This window comes from Nanorana parkeri, unplaced genomic scaffold (assembly GCF_000935625.1).
Source record: "Nanorana parkeri isolate BGI_ZX_2015 unplaced genomic scaffold, ASM93562v1 scaffold325, whole genome shotgun sequence".
Taxonomy (NCBI): domain Eukaryota; kingdom Metazoa; phylum Chordata; class Amphibia; order Anura; family Dicroglossidae; genus Nanorana; species Nanorana parkeri.
Window position 1 is genome coordinate 973733 of NW_017306593.1, and position 25276 is coordinate 999008.

The 25276-nt window shown below is 41.1% G+C and overlaps 1 protein-coding gene, 1 non-coding gene and 1 pseudogene across 2 annotated transcripts; all 3 read right to left on the reverse strand.

The window, feature by feature from the left end:
* Window positions 1-536: 536 nt before the first annotated feature.
* LOC108788440 lies at window positions 537-1493 on the reverse strand (annotated as a pseudogene).
* Window positions 1494-12434: 10941 nt separating this feature from the next.
* Window positions 12435-13382, reverse strand: LOC108788441 (taste receptor type 2 member 119-like). The gene has a single exon (XM_018558197.1). The coding sequence runs from the start codon at window positions 13380-13382 to the stop codon at window positions 12435-12437; it is 948 nt and encodes a 315-aa protein (XP_018413699.1).
* A 7940-nt stretch (window positions 13383-21322) lies between these two features.
* Window positions 21323-21395, reverse strand: TRNAT-UGU. The gene has a single exon. It is a non-coding gene; the product is annotated as a tRNA-Thr (tRNA).
* Window positions 21396-25276: the final 3881 nt, after the last annotated feature.

Consider the following 25276-nt stretch of genomic DNA (forward strand, 5'->3'; position numbering starts at 1 on the left):
ACATACAATAAGATGAACATTTCTCTAAAAGTGCACTTGGTTTAGACATACATAAAACACCCTTGACAATTGTAAGCTTACCTTAAATTATTATGGAAAGATATATATTATATAAAGTATATTTATGAAGGGCTGACCAATGATCAAGTGGGTAAGGTACATAGCACCTACTTGTTATGGTGAATTAGACCTAAGTTTAGTGATTGTTGGGTTGAAAGCAAGCCATATATAGGGATCGTTACATGGTACAGTTTTAAACCAATTGTACAATAGGTGCTTAGAATGAGAATGGGGAACCATTATTCTTCATGAAAAGCCAGCTAGCTGATACATTAGCTGGATATTACTGACCAAGTACCCTGTGGGTCTCTGCTGAATGAGCTATGATAGGCCACTTTAGAGTATCAGTTGCATTGGGGAGCTCAATGCAGTGAACAGAGTATAGGCATGTTGAATGAGAAAGATCTTTCAGAAGAGAATTACCAGCTTGCCTTTCCAGGTTTGACTTGGTATTTTTTGTTGAATTTGTTGTCTTTTTAATGAAGTTTAATGAACAAAACCTTTGGTGTGTTTGTTTTTCCATTTTTCAAACCAGCTTTACAGTGGAGTAAGCTAAGAGACACTTGCTTAAGTCTTGGGCTGCCAAAAATAAGAACAATTGACTGTGCTGGAGAATAACTATGTATAACCATCAAACATGTGCAGAATCCTGGACTATTAGGTGGGAAAATATCTATAAACATTAAGATTTCTGATATATAAAAAGACAAATACAAGAATAACAGGCAACTGATTGTCTTGGCTGCTCTAACACGGCCTTCTGCCCGAGAACTGAGATCTCCATTAGCGTTTCTGTCTGATTTGTGTTTATGAGTCACAAGTGACTTAATGATCAATCCATTGGCAATTCCAACCAATACTAATGGTAATGAACAGCTGATAAGGTTACTAGGTAGAAGATATGTAATGTTTACTGCAGGAACAAAGATTTCCATGCTATCATTACTTGTTAATGATATATTTAAATTTCGAGGGTCTCGATCGAAGTTCCAGGCTGCAGGGATTCCAGTAACCATTGCCACTAGGAATGAGGCCACTAGCAGTTGCGGAACTAGCTGGGAAACTCCAATCTTGAGACGGATAAAAAAAGGATGAGAAAATATGACAATCTGCAAAGTAATAATTCACTGAGAGGCACACTGTGAACCAGAAGCTTGAGTAAACAGGAAGGATGAGCATGACTGTAAATAGACTTCGTAAGAGAAGTAAAGAGTTGTTTCCATGAAGCTTACATAATCATTAACCAACATAATAAGCTGAAATATAATGTTAGATATACAGAGAGTAACAACAATGAGGTCAGAAGGGCTGAGGTTCTTACTCATAGCTTTGTCCATGAGGTTTACAGCAATGATGAGTGAGTTGGTAAACATTGCTATCACTGTGCTCACAGCCAAGATAACCATGGAAGCCACAATAAACACAGGAAGCATTGAAGTTAGGTTGTTAACTGTCAGCTTCTGAATGTAAATCAGTGAGGTAATTTTCCTAGGAACACCAATTTAAAGCATACTATTAATTGCAACAGATGAAAGCTGTGTGGGACAAATTAGGGAAATAGTGTTAAATTTGGATTACATAGTTTTACCAGTAGGCATTTTTGGGGCCACACATATGTAGCTTGATTGATTTCCAAGCTCACTTTAAATCATACATAAAAAGCTAAACGTCTGACTTTTTGAACTTAGCTATGACTTACATGTTTATTTACTGCAATGCTGAATTTCCTATTTGCTATGTTTCTGTAAATAACCTTTAAATAATCTTGAGATTGGTCAGTTGAGCACTGACTTTGTCATCTTTTTACCAATATTGATCAGTGCTCATCCAGCAGTTTTTCCATATAGATTCATTTACTGTTCACCATTTTACTAAAAGTACACAGGAGTAATACGTTTGACCTACAGTACACTTAGAACATATCTAAACCCAAAAACTTAAAATTATTATACTGCAGTTTACCAATCCTTAGATGTGGTGTGTCTGTGATCATTCTCATTCATCCAGGTCATGGTTTACCATGATAAACCATTAGATGTGGTGGCTGCGTAAATGTTTTGAGGAGTATTGGAGCTAACCTTGAACAGCAGCATTGTCAACTTGTGGAGAGGGCAGTGTTGGATGCACCAGAAGATTTAGATGGACTTGGCTAACAAATTAAAACTGAACTCCACACTTTTAAAGTAGTTACACTAAGAGTTTTTTGGTCATTTTGCGATAATGGTTTAACATAAATTAATACAAACTGACCATTTTATACACCCTTGTCAGTAGTAAATGTTTTTTCTCAACTCTCTCTCTCTGCCACTTTCTATGTACAGCTTGGTCTGTTAAAGGAAGCTGAAAAATAAAAGACTTACTGGCAGGATCACTAGGTGAAAATAATGAACAAAAGCCAAAAAAAGAAAATTAATGGAGCCACCACATCTAAGTATTGGTAAAATGCAATAGATTAAATTTTTTCTTTTGGGTTTAGATATTTTTTAACTTTACTTAGCACCCTACAGACAAAAGCCTGTATGTCACGTGAACCATACTGAATGTTTTGGCTTGTATTTAATTTGTAATATGCACTAATGCAAAATGGAAGAACACGGCACAAGTATGTTAAATACCACTGTACATGTGCTATTACAATTAGTCACTATAAAGTGTGTAAAAGTGTGTTATAGGCTTTGCTTTTTGTATTCTTAAATATGCAATCGTAATTCGTGCAAACTTAGATTCAATTGTCTTTCAGTTATTTTATCAGTTTTAAAATGATAAAACATAGCACATTAATAATCCAAGAATAAAAAAGGATTTAATTGCAAAAACTGTACATTCATACAATAAGAGGTGGCTGAGATGCCATATTAATCTTCATTCAAATGATTTCTTCTTTTTTAACAAATATTGTTAAAAGTTTCTTCTTTAACAAATATTGTCAAACAAAAGCAAATTTTGTGCAAAATTACATACAATTATAGTAATCAAATGTTACATTATACTTTTTTACTGGGTAAATGCATAATTAATTTAAACTATTTATTTCAAGAGTAGTTTTCCTTTTTACATATCCCTGTGTCAGGTTTCTGTTTGCAATGCCTCTAATCCACTCTTACTAGTTTACTTTGTTAACCTTTGGAGCATTAAGAAATCAGCATCAATCTTGACATAGTACAGTACCAATTTTTTCATTTGTTAAAAATTTTTGCATTTTTAAAGATTTAATTTGCGGTCTTAAAATGAAATGTGTATTTCTAAAAATAATGACATAAGCAAAATACCTAAAATGATAATGTGAAGAATACAAACTAATATAATTGTAATTTTGACCAAGCATGATTATAATGGACCTTTTATAGTCTTTGATAGAATGCAAGGATTCCCTTTAAAGGTATATCATTAAATTTGATTTAAGCTATTTAAATGCATTTGATTTTGCTGTTTTAAATTCTTCAAGCTTCCCACTCGCTATGATCTGGCTAAAAGGTTGTCAATTTCTGTCTTAGTATAGTTGCTGTAAAGTACTCTTTACCTCCTTGGCATAAGTTGTGTGATACCTCGTGATCCTCTGACCTTCTCCTGCCAGCTATGAAGGAAAGGCAATTTATATAGCTGTGTCAATGTGTTAAATTAGAGTGTCAAGTTTAATTATATCCCTTAATTGTCAGCTAATTCCCTTAACTCTAGAAAATAATTAGCTGTCATTTCATGTATTTTCCATGGCTTTCCGTCTTTGGATTTCACTTGATCCCTACAAAGTTCTTTCCTTTGGTAGGTACTGGGCCTTTTCTAACCCTATGGCACCTTTTGGGCCTCTTCTAAACCTATGTAACCTTTTCTGGTTTAGGTGTTAAGCCAGCTTTCCAAATAGAATTCAGCATGGCCTGCTCTTTAGGGAGGTGATTTTCCCAATATTTTCAAAAATAATTATGTCATCTAGATAGTCAGTGTAGAGCAGGGGCGCCCACTATTTTTCGTCTGGAGATCTACTTTTCAAATGACGAGCTCATTGAGATCTACCAACGAAAAAACACAGCATCCCCCCTGCTCTCCCGGGCAGAGGCAGCAGGGGATCCGACGAGAAGTGAAAGAGCCCTTCAGCCGGGGGGGGGGGGGGTCGGAGCCGCTGTGACAGAACGGACGAGCAGTGAGGGGAGAGAGAGGCGCTGGCTGTCAGATCCTGGCCGAGCGTTTCTCTTTCTCTCCTCACCGCTCTGCATTAGTTCTGTGATAGCGGCTCCGTACTCCGCCCTCCCCAGCCGCCGGTTCCTTCACTTCTTCTCGGATCCCCGCTGGGAGGAGAGGACATGGCGATCTACCAGTGATCGCTACGCGATCGACTGGTAGATTGCGATCGACCTTGTGGGCACCCCTGGTGTAGAGTGTCATGGTCCCGTGAGTGCCATATGTAATTCTGAGCTTCCAAATTCAACTAACAGTATTCCAACTAAAGCAACATCAGTGTCAGGGCTTATTAACTTTCACATATCCATTTTGCTGTTTTACACTAGACATGTGCGCCGGCCAAAAAATTGTCTTGTTTTGTTTTCATTCAGATTTTTCATTAATTTGTCATTCGGTATTCGGGTCCGAAAGTCAATTTGTTTCGGCATTCGGATGAAATCCGAATTTTTATTAGTGGTAGTATGTATGAATTTTCATTGCTGCAAAGTGACATTAAACAAAATAAATTTTTTTTTTTCTTTGACAGTCCGCAGAAGAGAAAAAAAATAAAAGCCTGGGGTTCCGCCCCAATTGCTACCAGACCTTCTAGGTCTGCAAGGAATGTTAGGAGGGACCCCCTTCCCTCCTAATTTTAAATAAAGGACTTGTCAAAAACTGACTCTTTTTTTTCAATTAAAGTACTTTTTTTTTTAAAATGTGTGGTGTGTTTATTTACTTTTAACCGTTTAGTGAATGAGTAGGGGAAGGGGAATGAGTAGTACCCATTACTACTTCACAAAATGGGGGTGGCTGCATCTGGGTGCTCCCTTAATTAAATGGGTACTGCAAATAAGCCCCCTTGCCCGCAGACCCCCACAACCACCGGGTCAGGGTTGTGGGGTAGAGGCCCTTGTCCCCATTGACATGGAGACACCCTCCCAATGCCAAGGGCACGTGGCTTGGTATGGCGCAGGGAGAGGGGGCGCTTAATCACCCTCCCCTTTCCGGCTCTGCCGGGCCTCTGCTCAGGTCAAGGGCCTGGTAGGAGTTTTAGGGGGGACCCCACATTTCCCCCCTTCATTTTTTGGAGGTGGGGTCCCCCCTTAAAATTCCTACCAGACCTGAAGGGGCCTGGTATGACTTTTGGGGGAGCCCCACCCACTTTTTTTATTTTTAACTTGGGGGGTCCCTCCTAACATTCCTACCAGACCTAAAGGGTCTGGTATTAGTTGGAGGGGAGCCTCACGCTTTGTTTTTTCTCTCTTCTGCGGACTATAAAAAAAGTCATTTTTTTTCTTTTGTTTACCGCATGTCACTTTGCGGTAACGTCAATGCGTTCATAATTAAATGGATGCATTTAAAATTTTCTTTATTAGAAATTCGTATTCGCTTGCATCCGAATGTACGAATTTTCAAAAATTCCTCCCTATAACGAATCTTTCTGAAATTAATCGCGCATGTCTACTTTACACATCATGTTGTACATTAGCAAAACGCGCAAAAGAAAATTATATAAACTAACAGATAAAAGCACGAATATCATGCTGTGTTGGCTCCTTGGCCTGTGTTGGGAATGAGCCCATGGACAACAGATTAACATCTGAAGGTACAAAAAGTACTCTGGGTTGCCATGTTATCATTATTCCCAGGAGAGTGTACCTTTTTTACAGGAGTGATAATAGCAGATGAAAGCTGGTTAGTGTTTCTCTATTTCTCTAGGTATTAGGGTACTCATGCATGGATAGTCCAATAGGAGGGTTACTAAGAGCCCACTGGGGAAAACATGTACATCTCTCACCATCATCAAGATTGGAATTCCAACTACTCTAAAGCCTAGCCAAGAGTCAAGAAACTACATACCTGGTTTTCCACCATCATCTGGAGTAACCCTGTGGAGATTGTACAGTGTACATGCCCCTGTGGCTCTAAAGTGGGTAAAAACCTGAACACAATATGGATGCAGTAGAGCCCATAAATATTTGAACATATTCTTTTGACATGTGCATTTAGTTTCTTTCCGAATTTAAATTTGGGCGAATTTTCTGAAATTCGGATACATACAAATGCCACACTATCAACCCCCTGTACCTGGACACAAACCTCCCCACCCCATTATTCATCTTGATTACCAGCTATGTTTAACCTATCCAGTGGAGGTAAGGGGAACAATATTTGACCAAACAATCGTTACACCTGGGAAGTAAGAGTGGAGCTGCAAAAAATCAAATTCCTAATCAGTCCTGTGTACATAAACCACTACCGAGGCAAGAAAAATGGTGACCATTCGGGTATCATCCGAATCCACCACATACCAGGCATCCCAATCCACCTGATAGTCGCCTTGCCCCATGGGAACACTAGCTGTCTGCCTACCATCCACCCGTCCGGCTCCCCAGAAACTATAAGGGTGCCTGAGTATCCATGTGAGGCAATGTCTTCCCCGGAAACAACACAACAACAATATGTACAAAAACTGAGAGCAAAAAACAGTAGAAATGGCGACTGACACATCTGACACAACAGATGTGAATTTTATAAAAAACGGGTTTGGGTGAGCGAGCTACTTGATCAGGGAGAGGGACCCTGTAGGCAATTGTAGGAAAACAAAGAAAGAAGCGCTACAACCCTGGGATTCTTATTGTTTAACAGTTTGGAATCTTTAAATAAAACTAAATGTGGACTCACTTTTGGACGGACGGGGTGGTATCTTGCTGTTAGAAAGTGATGGCTGTTTGTCAGCATGGATCGCAAGGCGGCATCTGTGGCTGGTCTGTTTGGATGTGAGCACCGGGCTTCACGGCTCTTGTCGGGTAACTTGATGTTTGAGGGATGATGAGTGTGGCTGGAGTGCCCGTTGGAGCGGAGTGGACTGTGCGTATAATTGTGACACTCTCCGTCAGGTGCAATGAGAGCTCAGCTGGCCAGGCTTGTCACTCGTCGGCTGAACGGGAGCAGATATGGTAATGGGTCAGCGGTCGCTGTGAAAAAGGTTCTGGAGCAGGCACCAGCTTGGAGGACCCTGTGTCCCGTGGGTAGATGGTTTGGCTACGCGTTTCGAGGCTTTGTGCCTCTTTGTCAATTATAATTATTTATGGTTTATTTATGGCCCTCCACTGACCATGTGCGTCTCAAAAGTTACAGAAGTGCAAATTACTCCTCCCATGCCTTGGAGTAGGCTGTCCAGGTTGCCTCACTCATTGATCTCCGGATCAAACCAGTGGCGACTCCAAAGTTATCTGCCACAGGTTCATAGGACAAGGAGACCATGCTGCTCTGCATCCAGTTCCAACACACTGAACTCATTATACTGAAACCGAAAAAAAGGCATTCCCCATCCTATTAGCTGAACCCAGAATGTGAAGTGCATAAATTAAAATGTTCAATTTCAAACAAAGTCACACAGAAAATGGATTATTGGCTGTGATGACGCTAACATGTTGTTAATGGTCATCACAATGCCATATTGCTGCAGTTGAAATTTACCCATTTGTTCTGCAAAGATGCACCCTAAAGCTCTACCACGAACACAACAGGAAACAGCTCAACCAGAACCAGATTTTTAAGTGGAGCAGCCACAGCTCGACACTCCACTGCCCTCTGAAGTGGGCCCAATTCCTAACAGAGCCCACTGCATCAATGAACAGTTCAAACTCACTGTTACTGATGGGCACGAGTCTATCCATCCATGAGTGGCCATTACATGAAACCAGGAATAACCACCATAAATGCAAATCCTCCTGGTGGTTCCGGGTCATTATAATATAGTGACTGGCAGACTGGATGTATACCTGCAGGATAAAATATACTCCATGGGAATAATTCGACAGGCAAAGTTCAACTTAAACAGCAGCGAGTGAAGCTGCCGCAGCTGAATCTTCCACTGTAGACCAGCATCTGCAAGCTTGACCTCAAGCGTCAGCAGCTTGCCCCAGGTCAACCTGGATTCCTTCACCTCTGAATCAATAGTATCCCCAGAAAACACATTTCTGTGGCTGGACCCTCAGTCATGTCTGCTACCAGTGGCACCCAAACTGTACTGCCAAGTTCTGCAGTGTAGCTAGCAACATCCCACATATCTTGGACTCAATTTAACTACCCATTTAAGGAAAGCACTGAATATCTAAAAAAAAAAAATGCAAGACATAGAGCAGTCCATAGGCAGTCAGTGAACTACAAAGTACCCACCCTGCCACTGACAACCAAATATGTGAAAACTCTTGGGATGGACCAGAAGCAAATAGAAAGAGGCCTCTATGTCATTCTTAGCTGACAGTATACACCTCCCGTACTGCTGGACCCATGAGATGGCCACATCAAATGAGGTATACATCACTGTACAAACCTGAGGGTCTATGTCAGCATTCACTGACCCTCCTTTTGGGAGGGTCAGTGAATGCGAGATGGCACTATGAAGCTGTTCCCACAAATTTGCATGGGTTCTCAGTGGCAGCTACTGTTGGAGAATTATAGTATTTTGGAAGTGTAAAGCAGAAATGGGTTTACAAGGTTATTGTTTAAAACAGAATATTGCAGGTTAAGGAACCTAAATGCACATGAACCTTTCCTAATCAACTTTCATTACCAGGTACCACTATGTTGGCTCTATAAAATGTGTCCTTAGACATATGACTCATTTTCTCATATGACTTTTATTGGTCAGCACAGGTGATATATACTGTATATTGCTATAGTAGCTAAGTAATGGTTTTGTGAGGTCAATCAATATATAATAAGTAAAATGGCAGGGAGTGCTACTGCCAGAGTTTTTGGCTCTTGGAATGAAGGGCACCATGAGGTCTCTCTGAAAAATATGCAATCAGACCATGTTTTCAAACAACAAATAATATAATCCCCAGTTTTTTTATACAATCCTAATTCCCAAAAAGTTGGGACGCTGTGTAAAATCCACATAAAAACAGAATGCAATGATTTGCAATTCTCATATACTCATATTTAATTCACAATAGAAAATAAAAACTATATCAAATGTTTAAACTGAGAAAATATGCAATTTTAAGACAAAAATAAGGTAATTTTAAAATTGATGGCAGCAATAGGTCTCAAAAAGATTGGGACAGGGCCATGTTTACCACAGTGTAGCATCCCCTCTTCTTTTAACAGCAATCTGTAAACATTAGGGAACTGAGGGGACCAGTTGCATATAGGATTCTAAATGCTCAACAGCCCTGGTTCTTTTTTGTCGTATTTTTCGTTTCAAGATGAGCCAAATATTTTCAATTGGTGAAAGGTCTGGGCTACAGTCTCAAAACTATGTGCAGCCGCAAAATAGAATGGATCTATTAAATTTTGGATCTAATAGAATGGATAAAAAGTACAGTACCCAAAATTATCAGTAGGCAGCACGTCAAATGCTATTACAGCTCATCAGTTTAGAGTTACCCATAAATAAGGGGCCTAAAATTATTCCTCTCATTCCGGTGTACCCAATATGGGTTGAACAATTGTTGTTTACATACATGTGCGTGCCCTTCTTGTACATTTGCATTCACATATGTGTGTTCAGAGGCCAAGTGGGGCACCACACAACTTTACAAATAAAGGTCTAATTTTTCTCTGTACATTGAGTGCTGCCATCTCAGGCCCAGGCCAGAGTAAATTTCACTTTATTTACATGCTACTATTCACGGAACAACTTATCTATACAGTAGGACCCAGAATAGCAATAAAGATATCAGGGTTCCTTATAGGTGTGCATGCAGTGTACTGGTAAACCTCTTTTACCTCCCCTGTAGCACCATGGTCCTGGCTGCATCTCTTGCACTGTCAGATGGAAGACAACTTGATCTTCTACCTGACAGTGTCTATTTAGTTCCTTCTGTGATGGTTTATATATACTAAGTTTTAAGCCTCATTCAAATGGGGTGTACACGTCCTTGTGGTGTGCACGCTCGTAAACGGGAGCGACAGGTGCTGAGTGTAATTGCATGCAGCAGCCTGTTCTTCCCTATGGGAGCACAAGCTGTAGGCTGTCATCTGCACACCCTGTCCCTCCCAGGATTGGCTCATTTACGAGCATGCACGCCGCACAGACGTGTACGCCCCATCTAAATGAGGCCTTAGTCAGGACCGGATTTACACTCCCTGCCACCTCATGCCGGGTTCGGCAATGCGCGCCCCCCCCACCCCCAGAGGAGAATGCCGACCAGATAGCGGGGGTGGCAGGGTTGGTTTGAATTTTTTATGGGTTTTTTTTATGGTTACTCCCCTAGGTGGAATTAATTTTTGGAATTTAAAACTATTGGAATGAATGAAGCTGCGGCAAGCAGGCGCACCAAGAAGAGTCAATTTTTGCTGCAAAGACTGCGCAGTGCCAAGCAGGGATGCACAGAGAAGATCACTGGATTGAGGAGGAGCTTATGTATTTGTCCAGTTAGGAAGTACTCAGGGGGTAAGAGGAACTGATCAAAGGACAATTGTACAAAGGTACTTTAACCCTTTTGCTGCCAGAGGCTTTTTGTGGCTTTTTTTGCACACATGTTATAATCCCCATTTTAGGCCTGAAAATGATTTAATATATATTTACTAAAAGCAGAGACCCTTTCGGTCATGTTGATTTTTGTGCTGAAAAACACAATATACAGTATTACCTAATGTTTTTGTAAAATATAAAAGATGAGGTTGTGGCGAGTAAGTAAATACCGAACATGCCAAGCTTAAAAAATGTGTGCAACAGCGGAAAATCTGGTACCCCAAATTGCCCATAGGCAATGCTTTAAAAGCCTGTACAGGTCATCAGTTTAGAATAACTGTAAATATTGGCCCAAGAATTATTTCTCTCACTATTAAAATTTTGTGGCATACATGGCTATACCTAACGTGTGGCACAATCATCGTTTTAATATGTAGGCGCACCTAACACATGTTTGCATTAGCATGTGTGTGTTCGTGGGGACGGGTGATGGGGACGAATAGGGTGGGTGATGGGGACGAATAGAGTGGGTGTTGGGCGGGGGGGCCACATGTTTAGTGGCCCTGCTCACAGGGGCAATACATTGGTGGCTGCAAAAGGGTTAATGCTCTGGGGGCTGTTGATCATAGAAAACCCTCCTACTTTGTCCTACTGAATCCTTCCCGTATTCTTTTCCCTATTTCTATTTCTCTCTTCCCTTCTCTTCACTTTTTCCTTCTGAAGTCTTTCCTCCAGTAAGTCCTAAGTAATTCATACAGGAAATCATTAAATTTCCACTTTACAGTGAAACCATTCTCTTTGTTGTATCCCTTATTATCTTTGGAATGTCCTTTATCCCGCCCTCTATCTTTAAGTTTTGGATAGAGGGCGGGATAAAGGACATCCCCTGTCAAGTTTTATTGCTTTCTCTGTTCTCACTAGTTAGATTCTCCCTCTCTGATTGTCCTTGTGACCAGGCAGAAAGTGATGGGAAATCTAAAATGTTACAGCAGTTACCAGAACAAGAGGTGATGGAAAATCTTCCAATGGCGACACCTGGTCCAGTGACAACTATCTAAGAGGGGAATTGGAGAGATTTTCGCTCACTTTATGTTGCATCTCTAGGACAGGAAGTGAAGGGGAAATTTTACCAACAGGACGCATTCAGAAAAAAAAATGACAAACAATTACCCTATAGAAACTAGGAAAAGGAAAACATTCTGAAAATATTTTACATACTGTATACGTTTTCTAGACATCATGCAGCCTTAGATGGACAACACATATAAAGATTGAAATCTTAGGATGGTATTTGTGTCTATATTTTTTCACTAAAAACAATCTGTTTATCTATTACATTTTGCACACACAACATTATCAAAATTGAATAAACTGTATATCATGAGCATGTGCAGAAAACACATTTTAATTAGAACTGCTTATGCTCTCACACACAAAAATGTAATATAGCACTGGAGAATCAAAAATTTAAGACCAAAATTGTCTAATTTTCTACATATTTAAGTTTTACCAAATTTAGATATTGTGCCTACTGCACACACAGCAATGGTCACTTTATAATTACATGAATAATCATTAAAACATGAAAAAAATGAAAAGTAAACTGCTTTAATATCTGCTGATACAACGGAAATACAGTAAGCTGGTGCCAGTTTGTACTACATCACAGGCAGTATTACATTATTGATTATTATATATGACATAGTGGATGTTAAAGAGAGATTTCCAGAGTGCGTGACGGTTTGTTCCTGAAAGATCAGATCACTGTGTATGGCCAGTTGTAGCCAGTATGCTATGGATTGATAAACAAAACAGTTGGAGTCCTTGGATTTTCTTTGTTTAGATATCTATTACAGCGGAAAAAACTATGAGACACTTGCTTTAATCTTGGGCTCCCGAAAATTAAGACAATTGACTGTGCAGGTGAATAACTATAGATGACCATCAAGCATGTGCAGAATCCTGGGCTGCTCTGGGGGAAAACATCCACAAACACCAGTATCTCTGATATGTAGAATGATACGTATATGAACAGAAGACAACTTATTGTTCTGGCAGCTCGAACTCGACCTTCTGCTCGAGCACTCAACTCTCCCTTTGCATTTCTGTCTGACCTATGAGTTACAAGAGTCTTGATTATGAGACCATTGGCAATTGCAACTAAGATTAATGGAATGGTACAGCTGATGAAGTTGCTGGGCAGTAAGTATACAACACTCAGTCTAGGAACAGTGATTTCCTCACTCTCATCACTTAAATTATTAAAATTTTGTGGTGCTCGGTAGAAGTTCCAGGCTGCAGGGAGGCCAGTAGCCAATGATATAAAAATCGAAGATATTATCAGATATGGGATCAACTTTGAGGCTGCAAGCTTTAGTCGGATTAAAATTTGATGAGTTGATATTACAATCTGTAAGTAGTAATTGATGGAGAGGCAAACTGTGAACCAAAAGCTGGAGTAGATTGGAAGCATGAGTAAGACAGTGGATAAAATGTAGACTTCCTCAGTAAAGTAAGTGTCACCATCTAGGAAACTCATATAATCATTTACCAACATGATCAACTGAAACAAAATGTTGGATATGCAGAGAGTGACCACCATGAGGTCAGATGGGTTTAATTTCTTACCCTTGACTTTGTCTGTGAGGTTCACCACAATGATAAGTGAATTGGTAAACACTGCAATCATGGTGCTGACACCCAACACTGTTATAGAGACCAAAATAAATACGGGAAGCATCAGATAGAATGTTAAAAAGCTGAAAAAGGTGACTGTGAAAGATATATCCCTGTTCAAGGATGAATATTTTTGGAAATACCAATGATTTTCTGGTCCAGTCATTAATAAGGAATAGAGTTTTCTCTTTGTACCTGGATACGAGAAGTCAATAATTGTTAAATCTATAGCCGAGTGATGCACAAATAAGATACATTTTTGTTAATAGTTAAGGTACTTGAATGCATTTGTAAGGCTTGAGTTTAGTGTCATTTTAAGGCCTTGTTCACACCAAGCGTGGAGCAGGTGCAGAGCAGATCAGTTGCAGACCGGATCAAAACTGCCTCCAATGTATTCCAATGGTATTTTTTGCTCCAGTTCACATCGCAGCGTGCAGTTGCAGGGCAGATCCAGAGCAGGTGAAAAAACTGCAGCAGGCCCATTTTTACCTGCTCTGAATCTGCTCTGGATCGCATCAAAAATGCATGCAAATGCCTGGAACGCACTGAAAGCCCATTTTAAACTTTTTAAAAAACAAATTTTTTTAACCAAAAAGAGCCCGGAACGCGGCACAAAATGCGTCAAAAAGACTAGCGTGCGTGTGCAGAAACCTGACCGGATCTGCTCTGCATTTGGTGTGAATAAGGCCTGAGTCAGTTCTACATTTTGCATGGTAATTATGTCCATGTACAATGTAGGGAGGCAGGAGAGATCAGCATTAAATGAACCTAATCTAAAATTTGTTGTAATGAGTTGCATAGTTAGGTAAGAGTTTTTCAAGTCATTCTCACTATTCTGATCCATAAAAGTGGAACTGTACCTAAAAATAAAATCAACACCCTGTGTAGTCAGTAAAGAAGCAGAGCTAGGACAGAAATGTGTACTTTATTCTGGAAAATTGTCAGACTACAGAAGTAATCAAATTGTCTCTGCAAACGGGTTATGGGGTCTCTTATTTCTAATCCAGCATATTGACACAAGTCACGTCACCAATGCATCAGTTCATTGCAAGAAAAATGTATTTCTGACCTAGCCTATAACTCATTGCACTGAAGGGCATTTTTTAAAAGAAAGGGTGACATTTATGATGCAGCAGAGATTACAAATTAAACTAAACCTGAGATTGTAGTCCATCACGGGAGTGAATTTGGAGTGCTGGCTACTTTACAACACACACAGGGACCATGGGAAAGTAGCCACCCTCCAGAAGAAAGTACAGTATCAGCACCAATTCAGAGATGATTTTAGGATTTACAGCTGAGCGATACACAAATAAGATACAATTATGTTAATAGTTAAAGTACTTGAATGCATTTTTAAGATTTAACTTCTGAGTTTGGTGTCATTTTAATTTTTAAATATCATCATTTAATCTATGTAAGGCAAGATGTAAATATTATTAGCAAGCTGAAGAAAATTGCTTCTTTGATGTTAGACATAGCAGACTCATGCAAGATGCCAGAGGGCTGCATATTACAACCAACCTGCGTATATGAAAAACTAGAGACAAGAAACGGAATAAGTGTAGGGTTATTGCCCATAATTACCAACTAGGCTTTATCTTTTTTTGTAAAGGAAAATTAAATGAGTACTAGCTACTCTAGGCAGCACCCAAACTCTACAATGTATGTCCTCAGTGGGTACATCTTCATACTGTCATCTTGAAGAAGGAGTCTGACTCAGTTGTAGTTTAAATGCCCCAATGCCCCTATGGTAAAAGGACCCTGGCACTGTATGTTGGGGATTTTTCACAACACGGTTCACATTAACTATGCAAGGCAGTTCTAAGTGTGCAGTAATTAACAGCAAGTCAAGGGCAACAGAATCAAATGGGCAGACATTCTGTAAATTTGGTCAACTGAGCAATAGTAATAATAATAGTACTACTACTAATTATTATTACTACTACTACTACTTTCCAAATGCTACTGAATCAAAATGTCTCACATATCTTTGTACATATGTAGATTTGACAGCAGTAAACAACAGAGTTTAGTATATAAAAATTCTTCATTATTCCTGATTTCAACTTTATGACACTCAGTAAGACTTAAAACTTAAAAAAAAATGTTCTTCAATGTGAAGTGATTTTTTTATGTGCAATGAAAATCCATAATATATAATATTACCCTCAGCCGTGTTAGTGATGTCCCGGTGTTTCCATGACCTTCATCTATCAGCAACACCTTTTTATATGCCTGGCTTTGCCTTATAATTAAAAGGTGTGTCCGTGCTCCAGGGCTAATTATATCCTTTCCACATTTCTTGATTCCCTTAACTGCTGGAAATGATGGTTTGACTAAACATGAGGAAACTTTTGAAAAGGAGGTTCCCTCTAAAAGACAGTCTGGAATAACTGTGGTACAAATGTATTAAACCAGATCATTCTCATAACAATAAGTAAAGTATGTCTAAACCCTATCACAATGTTAATGTAATTTCTAATATCAAGTCATTTTCACTATCCTTACATCCCCAACTCCCATATAGGAGATTTTTCACAACACGGTTTATATTAAATATGCAAGGCAGCTCTAAGTGTGCAGCAATTAACAGCAAGTCACAGGCAACAAAATCAAATGGGCAGACATTCTGTAAATTTGGTCAACTGAGCAATAGTAATAATAATAGTACTACTACTACTAATGCTTATTACTACATCACTCATATATTACATGGAGATCCCGCCACCAGGGTCCTTATATAGGCTCTTTCCATTATTGGTGACAACCCCCTGTCCATAAAAGCAACAATAATAATTTTAAAACCAGCAAAAATAGGGTAGGGTACAAAACCATACCCCAGCACACTTTTACAATAAAGATAACTAAACTGTTTCAAATCTCCTTTTAAAAACAGAAGCTTTTGTTGCATACATTTGCAAATACATTTGAAGCCCAGTCAAGTCACCTCTGTTAGAGCCCCTTCACATCTGTCTGCTCTTAGGCCTTACTTTACATTAAAGCTCACCATACACTGCTTAAATTTTCGAAAGAACTTTCTTTTCGACTTTTTATTAGTTGATGGGGTCAAAATGACAATCGATTTCAACCATGGTGACAAAAAACTCGAAGGAGCAGGATGAAAATTTTTCTCAAACAAACAAAATTCTAATATTGAATGTGGTTTTTGTTTGGGAAGCTCCAATTATTCAAAAATCGAATGTTAAAATCAAATGAAATTTTGATTGACATTTGTCAAGTGTCTGATGGCATTAACAGCTGGTAAAGAAAGGTCTTTTGCATGAAAATTTGTTTGGAAATCTACAATTGTATGGCAAGCTTTAGGCAGCCCATTGGTATGAACGGGATGCCAATGTACCAGAACAGACAAAAAAACTCCTGCACCTTTTTCTCAATGCGAAACACAAAAATTCCCCAGCCTCAACCTGCCAGCCAGCCTGCAACCAAACAAGTAGCCCTGTCAACAGTATGCGTTAAAATCAGAGGTTTTAGTTGCACAAACTTTTGGCCAAAAATATGTAGAAGCCACACTGCCGCGCCAAGGCACCTCTGCAAAGTGTGGTCCTAACTCTATGTATGTTAATCTCCAAGTGTGAGCATATTAATGAAGTTGATAAATTGCATGCAGGTGTACCTGGAGGTAGCCAACTCCTCCTGATAAGGTGCAGGGACGCACTGGAGGCCCAGCAACCAAAAATGCACGCTGGGACCCCAGTGCGTCCTCCTAAACCAAAATAGTCAAACTAGAAAAAATGGTACATGCATGAATCTATCCCTGCACCTTATCAGGAGGAGTTGGCTACCTCCAGGTACACCTGCATGTAATTTATCAACTTCATTAATATGCTCACACTTGGAGACTCGGATACATAGAGTTAGGACCACACTTTGCAGAAGTGCCTTGGCGCGGCAGTGTGGCTTCTAAATATTTTTGGCCAAAAGTTTGTGCAACTAAAACCTCTGATTTTAACGCATACTGTTGACAGGGCTACTTGTTTGGTTGCAGGCTGGCTGGCAGATTGAGGCTGGGGAATTTTTGTGTTTTGGATTGTTGTAAGCCTTCCCAATGTGCGCCCTGCTATAAAGGCTGGTTATAGATTCATGCATGTACCATTTTTTCTAGTTTTTCTCAATGCGGTCGCAGCAACACAGGTGCACTGGAGTGCCTTTCAAAATGAATGGCACCACAACGTACATAGGCATGTAAGGTATGTTACCATGCATTGTGGTAAAGTGCATGCTGCCACAATACATAAGTGTGAAGCCAGCCTAAAGGAGGATTCCAGCCATGGGAACACTCATTATGTCAGCTACGCTCTTTGTGTCAGGAGATGACTGCTCTGGGCCAGCAAGTGGCAAAGAGAAAGAAGACTTTACGAGCCTGAAAACTTCTGAAAAAATTGGAGGCTGAGCTGGGAACTGGGCTCCAACTCCTAGAGACTTCTGGCTGGTCATGTGACACTGCAGGTTGCCTTTCTCTTCTTCCTCTGGCATTGGTTAATCTGATTGCTGCAAAAAACAGTGCCATATAATGACATAAGCGTCCATTTCTACTGTATTCTCCTGTAAGTCCACGACAGCTTCATGACGTGCCCCCAGATGACATGTTCATGACGTGGCAGGTTCGTGACATGGCATGTCCATGATGCCCTTGACAAGTGGGTTAGAAGCGTACCAACACCAGAACGCAGAGCATTAAGCATAGTAGATAAGAGTGAGTATTGCTCTATCTACTACTGCTTCTTTTATTTTTTAACAGGACCTTGTTGTTAAATAAGGAAGCCTATTTAACCGGGGCCACATAAAAGCCACATAAAAGTGTAAAAAAACAAAGCTGAGGTAACAAAATATAAATATATTCACATTATCCCGGATTCCACTTGAGGCGTCTAGACAAGGGTCACATCATTCTTCTTTCAAGACCCTGGGAACAACGAGGATCCCAGATCTTTTGAGAAGACACTCCCGCACCAGGCTGGGCTGTCTTCTTCCCAAATTTAAGGTCCTCATAATTTCGAGGGTCTTGAAGGAAGGCTTCTAACATCACACTCTGTAGTATGTAAGCTGGCTGTAAAGTAACTACAGTATATCTATTACATTTGTTTTCACAAGTTTTTTTAACACTTTTATGCAGCATTTCTATCATAGGGGAAGGAGGGGGTAAGTGAACCTTGCTTTTTAGTGTGCTTTAACTACCCCAGGACAATTAAAGGCATATTCTACTTTTTGAAACAAAATGCATCTATATTGCAAAAAAGGAAAAGTGTACATTTATTCATTTTCTGCATTTGAGTCTGAGAAGCATTGTGGTCAGTGGATCGCGCTAGTCTAGCCCAAGGTATGACCCTTTGGTTATGGAGCTGGGGAAAGTGATCAATGAACTACAAGTGGGGTGACATCACTCCATGCATAGTATGTAAACTGTTAGAGGGAATTATTAAGGACTACTTAGTGGAATTCGTCCGGGATCATAGTATAATAAGTGATAATCAGTATGGATTTAGGAAGGATCGTTCTTGCCAGACCAACCTGCTGACCTTTTACGAAGAGGTGAGTAGAATTCTAGATGGAGGGAGGACGGTGGACGTAGTATATCTGGACTTTGCCAAAGCATTTGATACGGTGTCACATAAACGCTTGTTATACAAGCTAAGGGCTATGTGCATAGATGAATTAGTGTGCATGTTGGATAGAAAACTGGCTACAAGAACGTCCACAAAGAGTATCAGTAAATGGCCCCTTTTCAGACTGGGAGGAGGTCATGAGTGGCGTGCCCCAGGGTTCTGTGCTGGGTCCGTAAAGTTTGGTGGAGGGGGGATTATGGTGTGGGGGTTGTTTTTCAGGGGTTGGGCTTGGTCCCTTAGTTCCAGTGAAGGGAACAGTTAAGGCATCAGCATACCAAGACATTTGGACCTTGTGGACAGCCCTCCCAGAAGAGATGAAGCTGTTATAGCTGCAAAGGGTGGGCCAACTCAATATTGAACCCTACGGACTAAGACTGGGATACCATTAAGGTTCATGTCCGTATAAAGGCAGGCATCCAAAGAATACGCTGTACTCAGGTATAGGTGTGTAAACACCAGTGCTTATGTTACATGCACATGTGTGTCGGAGTAAATTCCCAAACATGGACGTTTCACATTCAAGAATTCAAGTGCCGGCATCTACACGCCTAGTGTACTCTGTCATGGCATGATAGGCAAAAAACGCAGCAGTTGGGGCTCCCGGGTGCTGCAAATATGGCATGAGCCATGAGCTCTTAATGTTTAAACTGTTTTTAAAGCTGGGGTTGGGCTATAATGGATATAATACTACCTTAGATAAATCTATATTTGTTTTCCCACAGCCTGTCACTGAGATTAATGTACAGAAAAATATCCAATAAATTGATGCACTGGACCCTATACATTGATGTACTGTATCCAAATACATTGATGCACTGGGTACAATACATAGATGCACATGATCCAATGCATCGATGCAGCGGGCGCTATACATTGATGCGCTGGATTCAATAAATTGATGCACTGAATCCAATACATTTATGCAGATGATCCAATACATTGATGTACCGGGTGCAATACATTGATGCGCTGGATCCAATATATTTATACGCTGGCTCCAAAAAAATCAATGCACGGGATGCAATACATCAATGCACTGCATGCAAAATGTTGATGCACTGGATCCAATACATTTATGTGCTGGGTGCAATATGTCGGTGAACTGGGTGCAATATGTCGGTGAACTGGGTGCAAAACGTTGATGAGTTTGGTGCAATATGTCGGCGCACTGGGTGTAATACATGAATGCACTGGATGCAATACATTGATCCTCTACATGAAATATATTAATGTGCTGGATGTAATACATCAAAGGGCTGGATGCAATACATTGATCCTCTACATGAAATATATTAATGTGCTGGATGTAATACATCAAAGGGCTGGATGCAATACATTGATCCTCTACATGAAATATATTAATGTGCTGGATGTAATACATCAAAGGGCTGGATGCAATACATTGATGCACTGGGTGCAATACATCGGCCCACTGGGTGCAATACATCGGCGCACTGGGTGCAATACATCGGCGCACTGGGTGCAATACATTGATGCACTGGGTGCAATACATCGGCGCAGTGGATGCAATACATTGATGCACTGGGTGCAATACATCGGCGCACTGGATGCAATACATCGGCGCACTGGATGCAATACATTGATGCACTGGATGCAATACATGGATGCACTGGGTGCAATACATCGGCGCACTGGGTGCAATACATCGGCGCACTGGATGCAATACATCGGCGCACTGGATGCAATACATTGATGCACTGGATGCAGTACATTGATGCACTGGGTGCAATACATTGATGTACTGGATGCAATACATTGATGCACTGGATGCAATACATGGATGCACTGGGTGCAATACATCAATGCACTGGATGCAATACATCGATGCACTGGATGCAATACATCGATGTACTGGATGCAATACATCGGCGCACTGGATGCAATACATTAATGCACTGGCTGGGTACAACTAGAACTAGTTCACTGTCCAGCAATCTATGTTTATCAGAACAAACGTATTCCAGAAAACTGTGTGCTTTTACCAAACACAACCACCAGGGGTCAGTGCTGTATGAGAACTCTCAGTTCCCTGTGTTCCCAATGAATCCCCCGTACTCAGATACTGTTTATCTAATGTGTGCCGGTTGAGGTTCTGGCTTCGAATGAAAATACATTTTACGACATATCAGTGCACGTATTAATACACAAACAACATTACAGAGGGGGAAATGTGTAAATCTTATATTAAACAAGTGATAAGTAAATTAGGAATGATCCTATATAATCCTGTATAATAATGTGTCAAAGAAACGAAAACATAGTGCTTGGAATAAAAATAAAGATAAATAGAACAAGGGCGACACAGAACAGCAACACATGTCAATATCTAAACACTTGAGGAAAAAAATAATTTCAAAGGCCCCAGCGAGATTTGAACTCGCGACCCCTGGTTTACAAGACCAGTGCTCTAACCCCTGAGCTATGGAGCCATCTGGCTGTGAACAGTAGAATCTACCATACTACGATACTACTGTGATACTACAGTAGAGACATCCCAGTTTTTCTATATTGAAGTTTGTTATGATACAATGTAAATTCCCACTAGATACAATGTACGACTTATAAATAAATATAGGGTGTGCAGGTTGTTATTACATGCGCTGTAAAAAAACGGCAAGCTCAGCAAACTTGAGGGCTGCTTAGTGCTTTGGCACTTGGTATCCTGGGGCACATCAGAAACAGGTGTAACATGGTAATCTGTCGTCCCTCGTGAGCCTATTACCTCTTCATTTACTTGCTGCTTCCTTTGTGTCAATTCAATCAATTATGAATAATGACAGGTCTGGTAAATGACACATTTACACTTTCAAGTAACAAGACCATAGGGATGCTTTAACTGCATGTACAATATACTGAGCTCTGCAGATTTCCTTCATGAAAGCAGAATTTCAGTCACTTCAGAATACATTCAGCACAAGTGTGTATTGCTTCAAATCCATGAGTCATGACAATACAATAACTGTAATAATAATAATAATAATAATAATAGACTTTGCTGTCCAAATATATTTTTTACACTACAAGTTTCCTGGAGTAAAACTAGTTATAGAAATAACTAACGTTCAATGAATGTGTTAACCGCAGACATATAGGTGGAGAATTTACTTGGAGGCTCTGGTTACAGAGCTCTGTAGTGATGTTGAGGTTGGCGGGAACAACCACTGAGCCCAAAGACCAAAAAGGAGGTTTAGGGCCTGTTCACACCAGCACTTATTTTCTATATACCTGTTCACACCAGCAGCATTGGGCCACAGACGGGTGAATGGGCCCAACACAAAGACAAGGAAATTTGCCTTGTAATCAGCCAGCGCACTTCACACTTCAACGCTGCATTGGTGTGTGCTGTATGACGCAATGCAATCCACCACATTGCAATGCAATGAGGCCGGTAGAACTGAATAAAATGGCAGGGTCTAGAGGGAAAGGGGATTGTTCTTCTAGATTTCATAAGTCCCATCAAAGACAAACGTCTGCCTTTAAGGCAGACGTTTGTGGACTATGGTGAAGCCAGTAATTTCATGAACTTTATACTAGCACAGTCCCTAGAGATTTCACTACTGCTGGTAGAAGTACCATTTGCCTTGGTCGAAATTGACAATTCTCTATTGACTTCCAGATGGGCAGTCCAATGACTGCTTCTACTCACCTTGACCAGGGGCGTAATTTCTGCGAGGCAAACAAGGCGTTTGCCTGGAGCGGCACTTTGCAGAGGGGCGGCATTTTTTGCCCCCCCTGCAAAGAGGAAAGCCGGCGACGGGTGGACAAAATCGGGCAGCCTGTGCTGCCTACTCAGGTGGCTACTAGTAGGGACTGGCCGCGAGCTGCCGGATGACAGAGGAGGCGTGGCCGGGGCCGAGGGAGACGCGGCCCGGCCGCCAGAGTCTGCAGGCGGGTCCAGAGGCGGCCCGGCCGGCGGAGGCTGCGGGTGGCTGGAGCAAAAAGCTTCGGCGGCCGGACGAAGATGCAGGAAGAAGAGGCATGTCCTGGAAGCAGCCTGGGGAGCTGCAGGTAAGCAGAGCAGCATGTGTTGGCAAAAGGACCCTGAACAGCCATTAATAGATCCTGCACAGCCCACTTGAGAGTCTCTGTGCAGGGTCTATGGTGGGCTGTGCAAGGTCTATGGTCTAAGAGTCGGCCCATACAGATCCATGCGGCATGCACGGTTGTAACGGGCCGTTCCCGGGAAGGACAGGTTTTGCGTGTGATTGTACGCAGCATCCTGTTCTTCTCTATGGAAGGATGCGGCCGTATGCACACCCGAGCTGCACATCCATGCAGTTGTCCGTGCTCGGACACCTGTCTGACATGCAGGGTGGGTAAGTGTAGGGCAGAGTACGGCCACATCCTCTCATAGAGACGAACAGACTGCTGCGTACAATCACACGCAGCACCTATCCTTCGCGGGAACGGCCCGTTACGACCGTGCACACCGCATGGATCTGTACGGGGCGGCTGTAAGCAATGTGAATGAGGCCTAAAACCTTGACTGTAGGGGCCATGCACCAGGAGCAAATCAATTCCTTTGTCATTTCCTGCCCTCTTTCCTGCCCTCTCCTGGGATACCCATGGCTCGAACAACACAACACAAACATTGATTGGGGATGAGGAACTCTGGCACCTGTTTCAGCTCCTGCCTACGGCCACCTGCCGTTGTTGACACCATGAACACCACTTCTCTACCCGCTTACTACTTGAACATTTTTTATGTATTCAATGAAAAAACTGCCATTCTTTTGCCCCGCATAGGTATTAAACTTGTCCTAATGACTTCTTACCAGGTACTTCTTCACCTAAAGGTGCAGTTTACCCTGTGTCTGAACCTGAGACCCAACCTATGTGGGACTACTTTGGAGAAAATCTCTGTTATGGTTTAATTCCTCCTTCCACTTCTACAGCCAGTGCAGGGTTTCTCTTTGTGCAGGAAAAAGATGGCAATTTACTCCCCTGCATTGACTACAAGGGACTCAATAAGATAACTATTAGACATGTGCGATTCGTTTCGTTCTGAATCGAAATTCGGACGAATTTTCAGAGATTCGGATGCATCCGAATTCTGAATTACAGCTAAAACGAATACAAACGAATCGAATTTCGTACGAAATTTCGGAAATTCGGAGATTCGGATGCATCTGAATTCCGAATTACAGCTAAAACGATTGCAAACGAATCCGAATTCCCGATTTCCCGAAATTAGTTAGCGGTAGTCCGGTCGAAATTTTGTTTATTGGACGAAATTTCGTTAGCAGCAAAGTGACATTAGAAAAAAAAATGTTTTTGTTTTTTTTACAGTCTGCAGAAGATGAAGAAAAAACGCAGTTTTTTTTTGTTTTAACTTGGGGGAGTGTGCCTCCTAACATTCCTACCAGACCTAAACGGTCTGGTATGAATTGGGGCGGAACCTCACGCTTTTTTTTTTTTTTTCACCCTCTGCAAAGTGTAAAAAAAAAAAAAAAAATTCTAATGTCACTGTGCTGCTAACGAAATTTCGTCCAATAAACGAAATTTCGTCCGGACTACCGCTAACGAATTTCGTCCAAATCCCGAAACGAATTCAACTGCGGACCCGAATCCAAAACACGACTACTGCTAACGAATTTCGTCCAAATCCCGCAACAAATTAAATTTCGGACCCGAATTTTTTGCTGGTGCACATGTCTAGTAACTATGTCTAACAGATATCCTCTTCCCTTGATTACTGAACTGTTCAGCCATATCCAAGGGGAGAGAATCTTCTCGAAACTCCATCTTAGGGGACCTAATCTTATACAGTACACATCCCATCTTCGGATGAGTGGAAGACGGCCTTTAACACCCATGAAGGGCACTATTGAGGTCCCACTCTTAGGAAAGATGCAACCATGCATGTTCAAGCCTGCGAACTGTGCCCTTGAGCCAAGTCCCCTACATCTAATACTGCCCTACAGGCCTATTAATGCCGCTTAGCATTTCAGCTCGACCCTGGACTCAAATCCAATGGATTTCATTGTAGAACTCCCTCGCTCTTAGGGGTGCACAGTTATATGGGTCACTGTAGACCGCTTCAGTAAAATGGACCACTTCGTGCCCTTATCCATATTGTCTATGGCTCCCAGTTAATATCTAAGTTTTGGCGAGCCTTCTTGTTTATCAGCCTCTGTTGCTGGCTGCAGTTCGGCCTTCTCAGCTGTGGAGTAATGTACCTGCCACATGTCCCCACTCCTCAGCTGGGATTGGTCTATGTCTCTGGAGGCACTATTTAATTATTATCAGGCTGTGCCTTAGTGTTTGTGATAGCTGTGTTTCTGATTCTGGAATGACCCTCAGCTTTGTT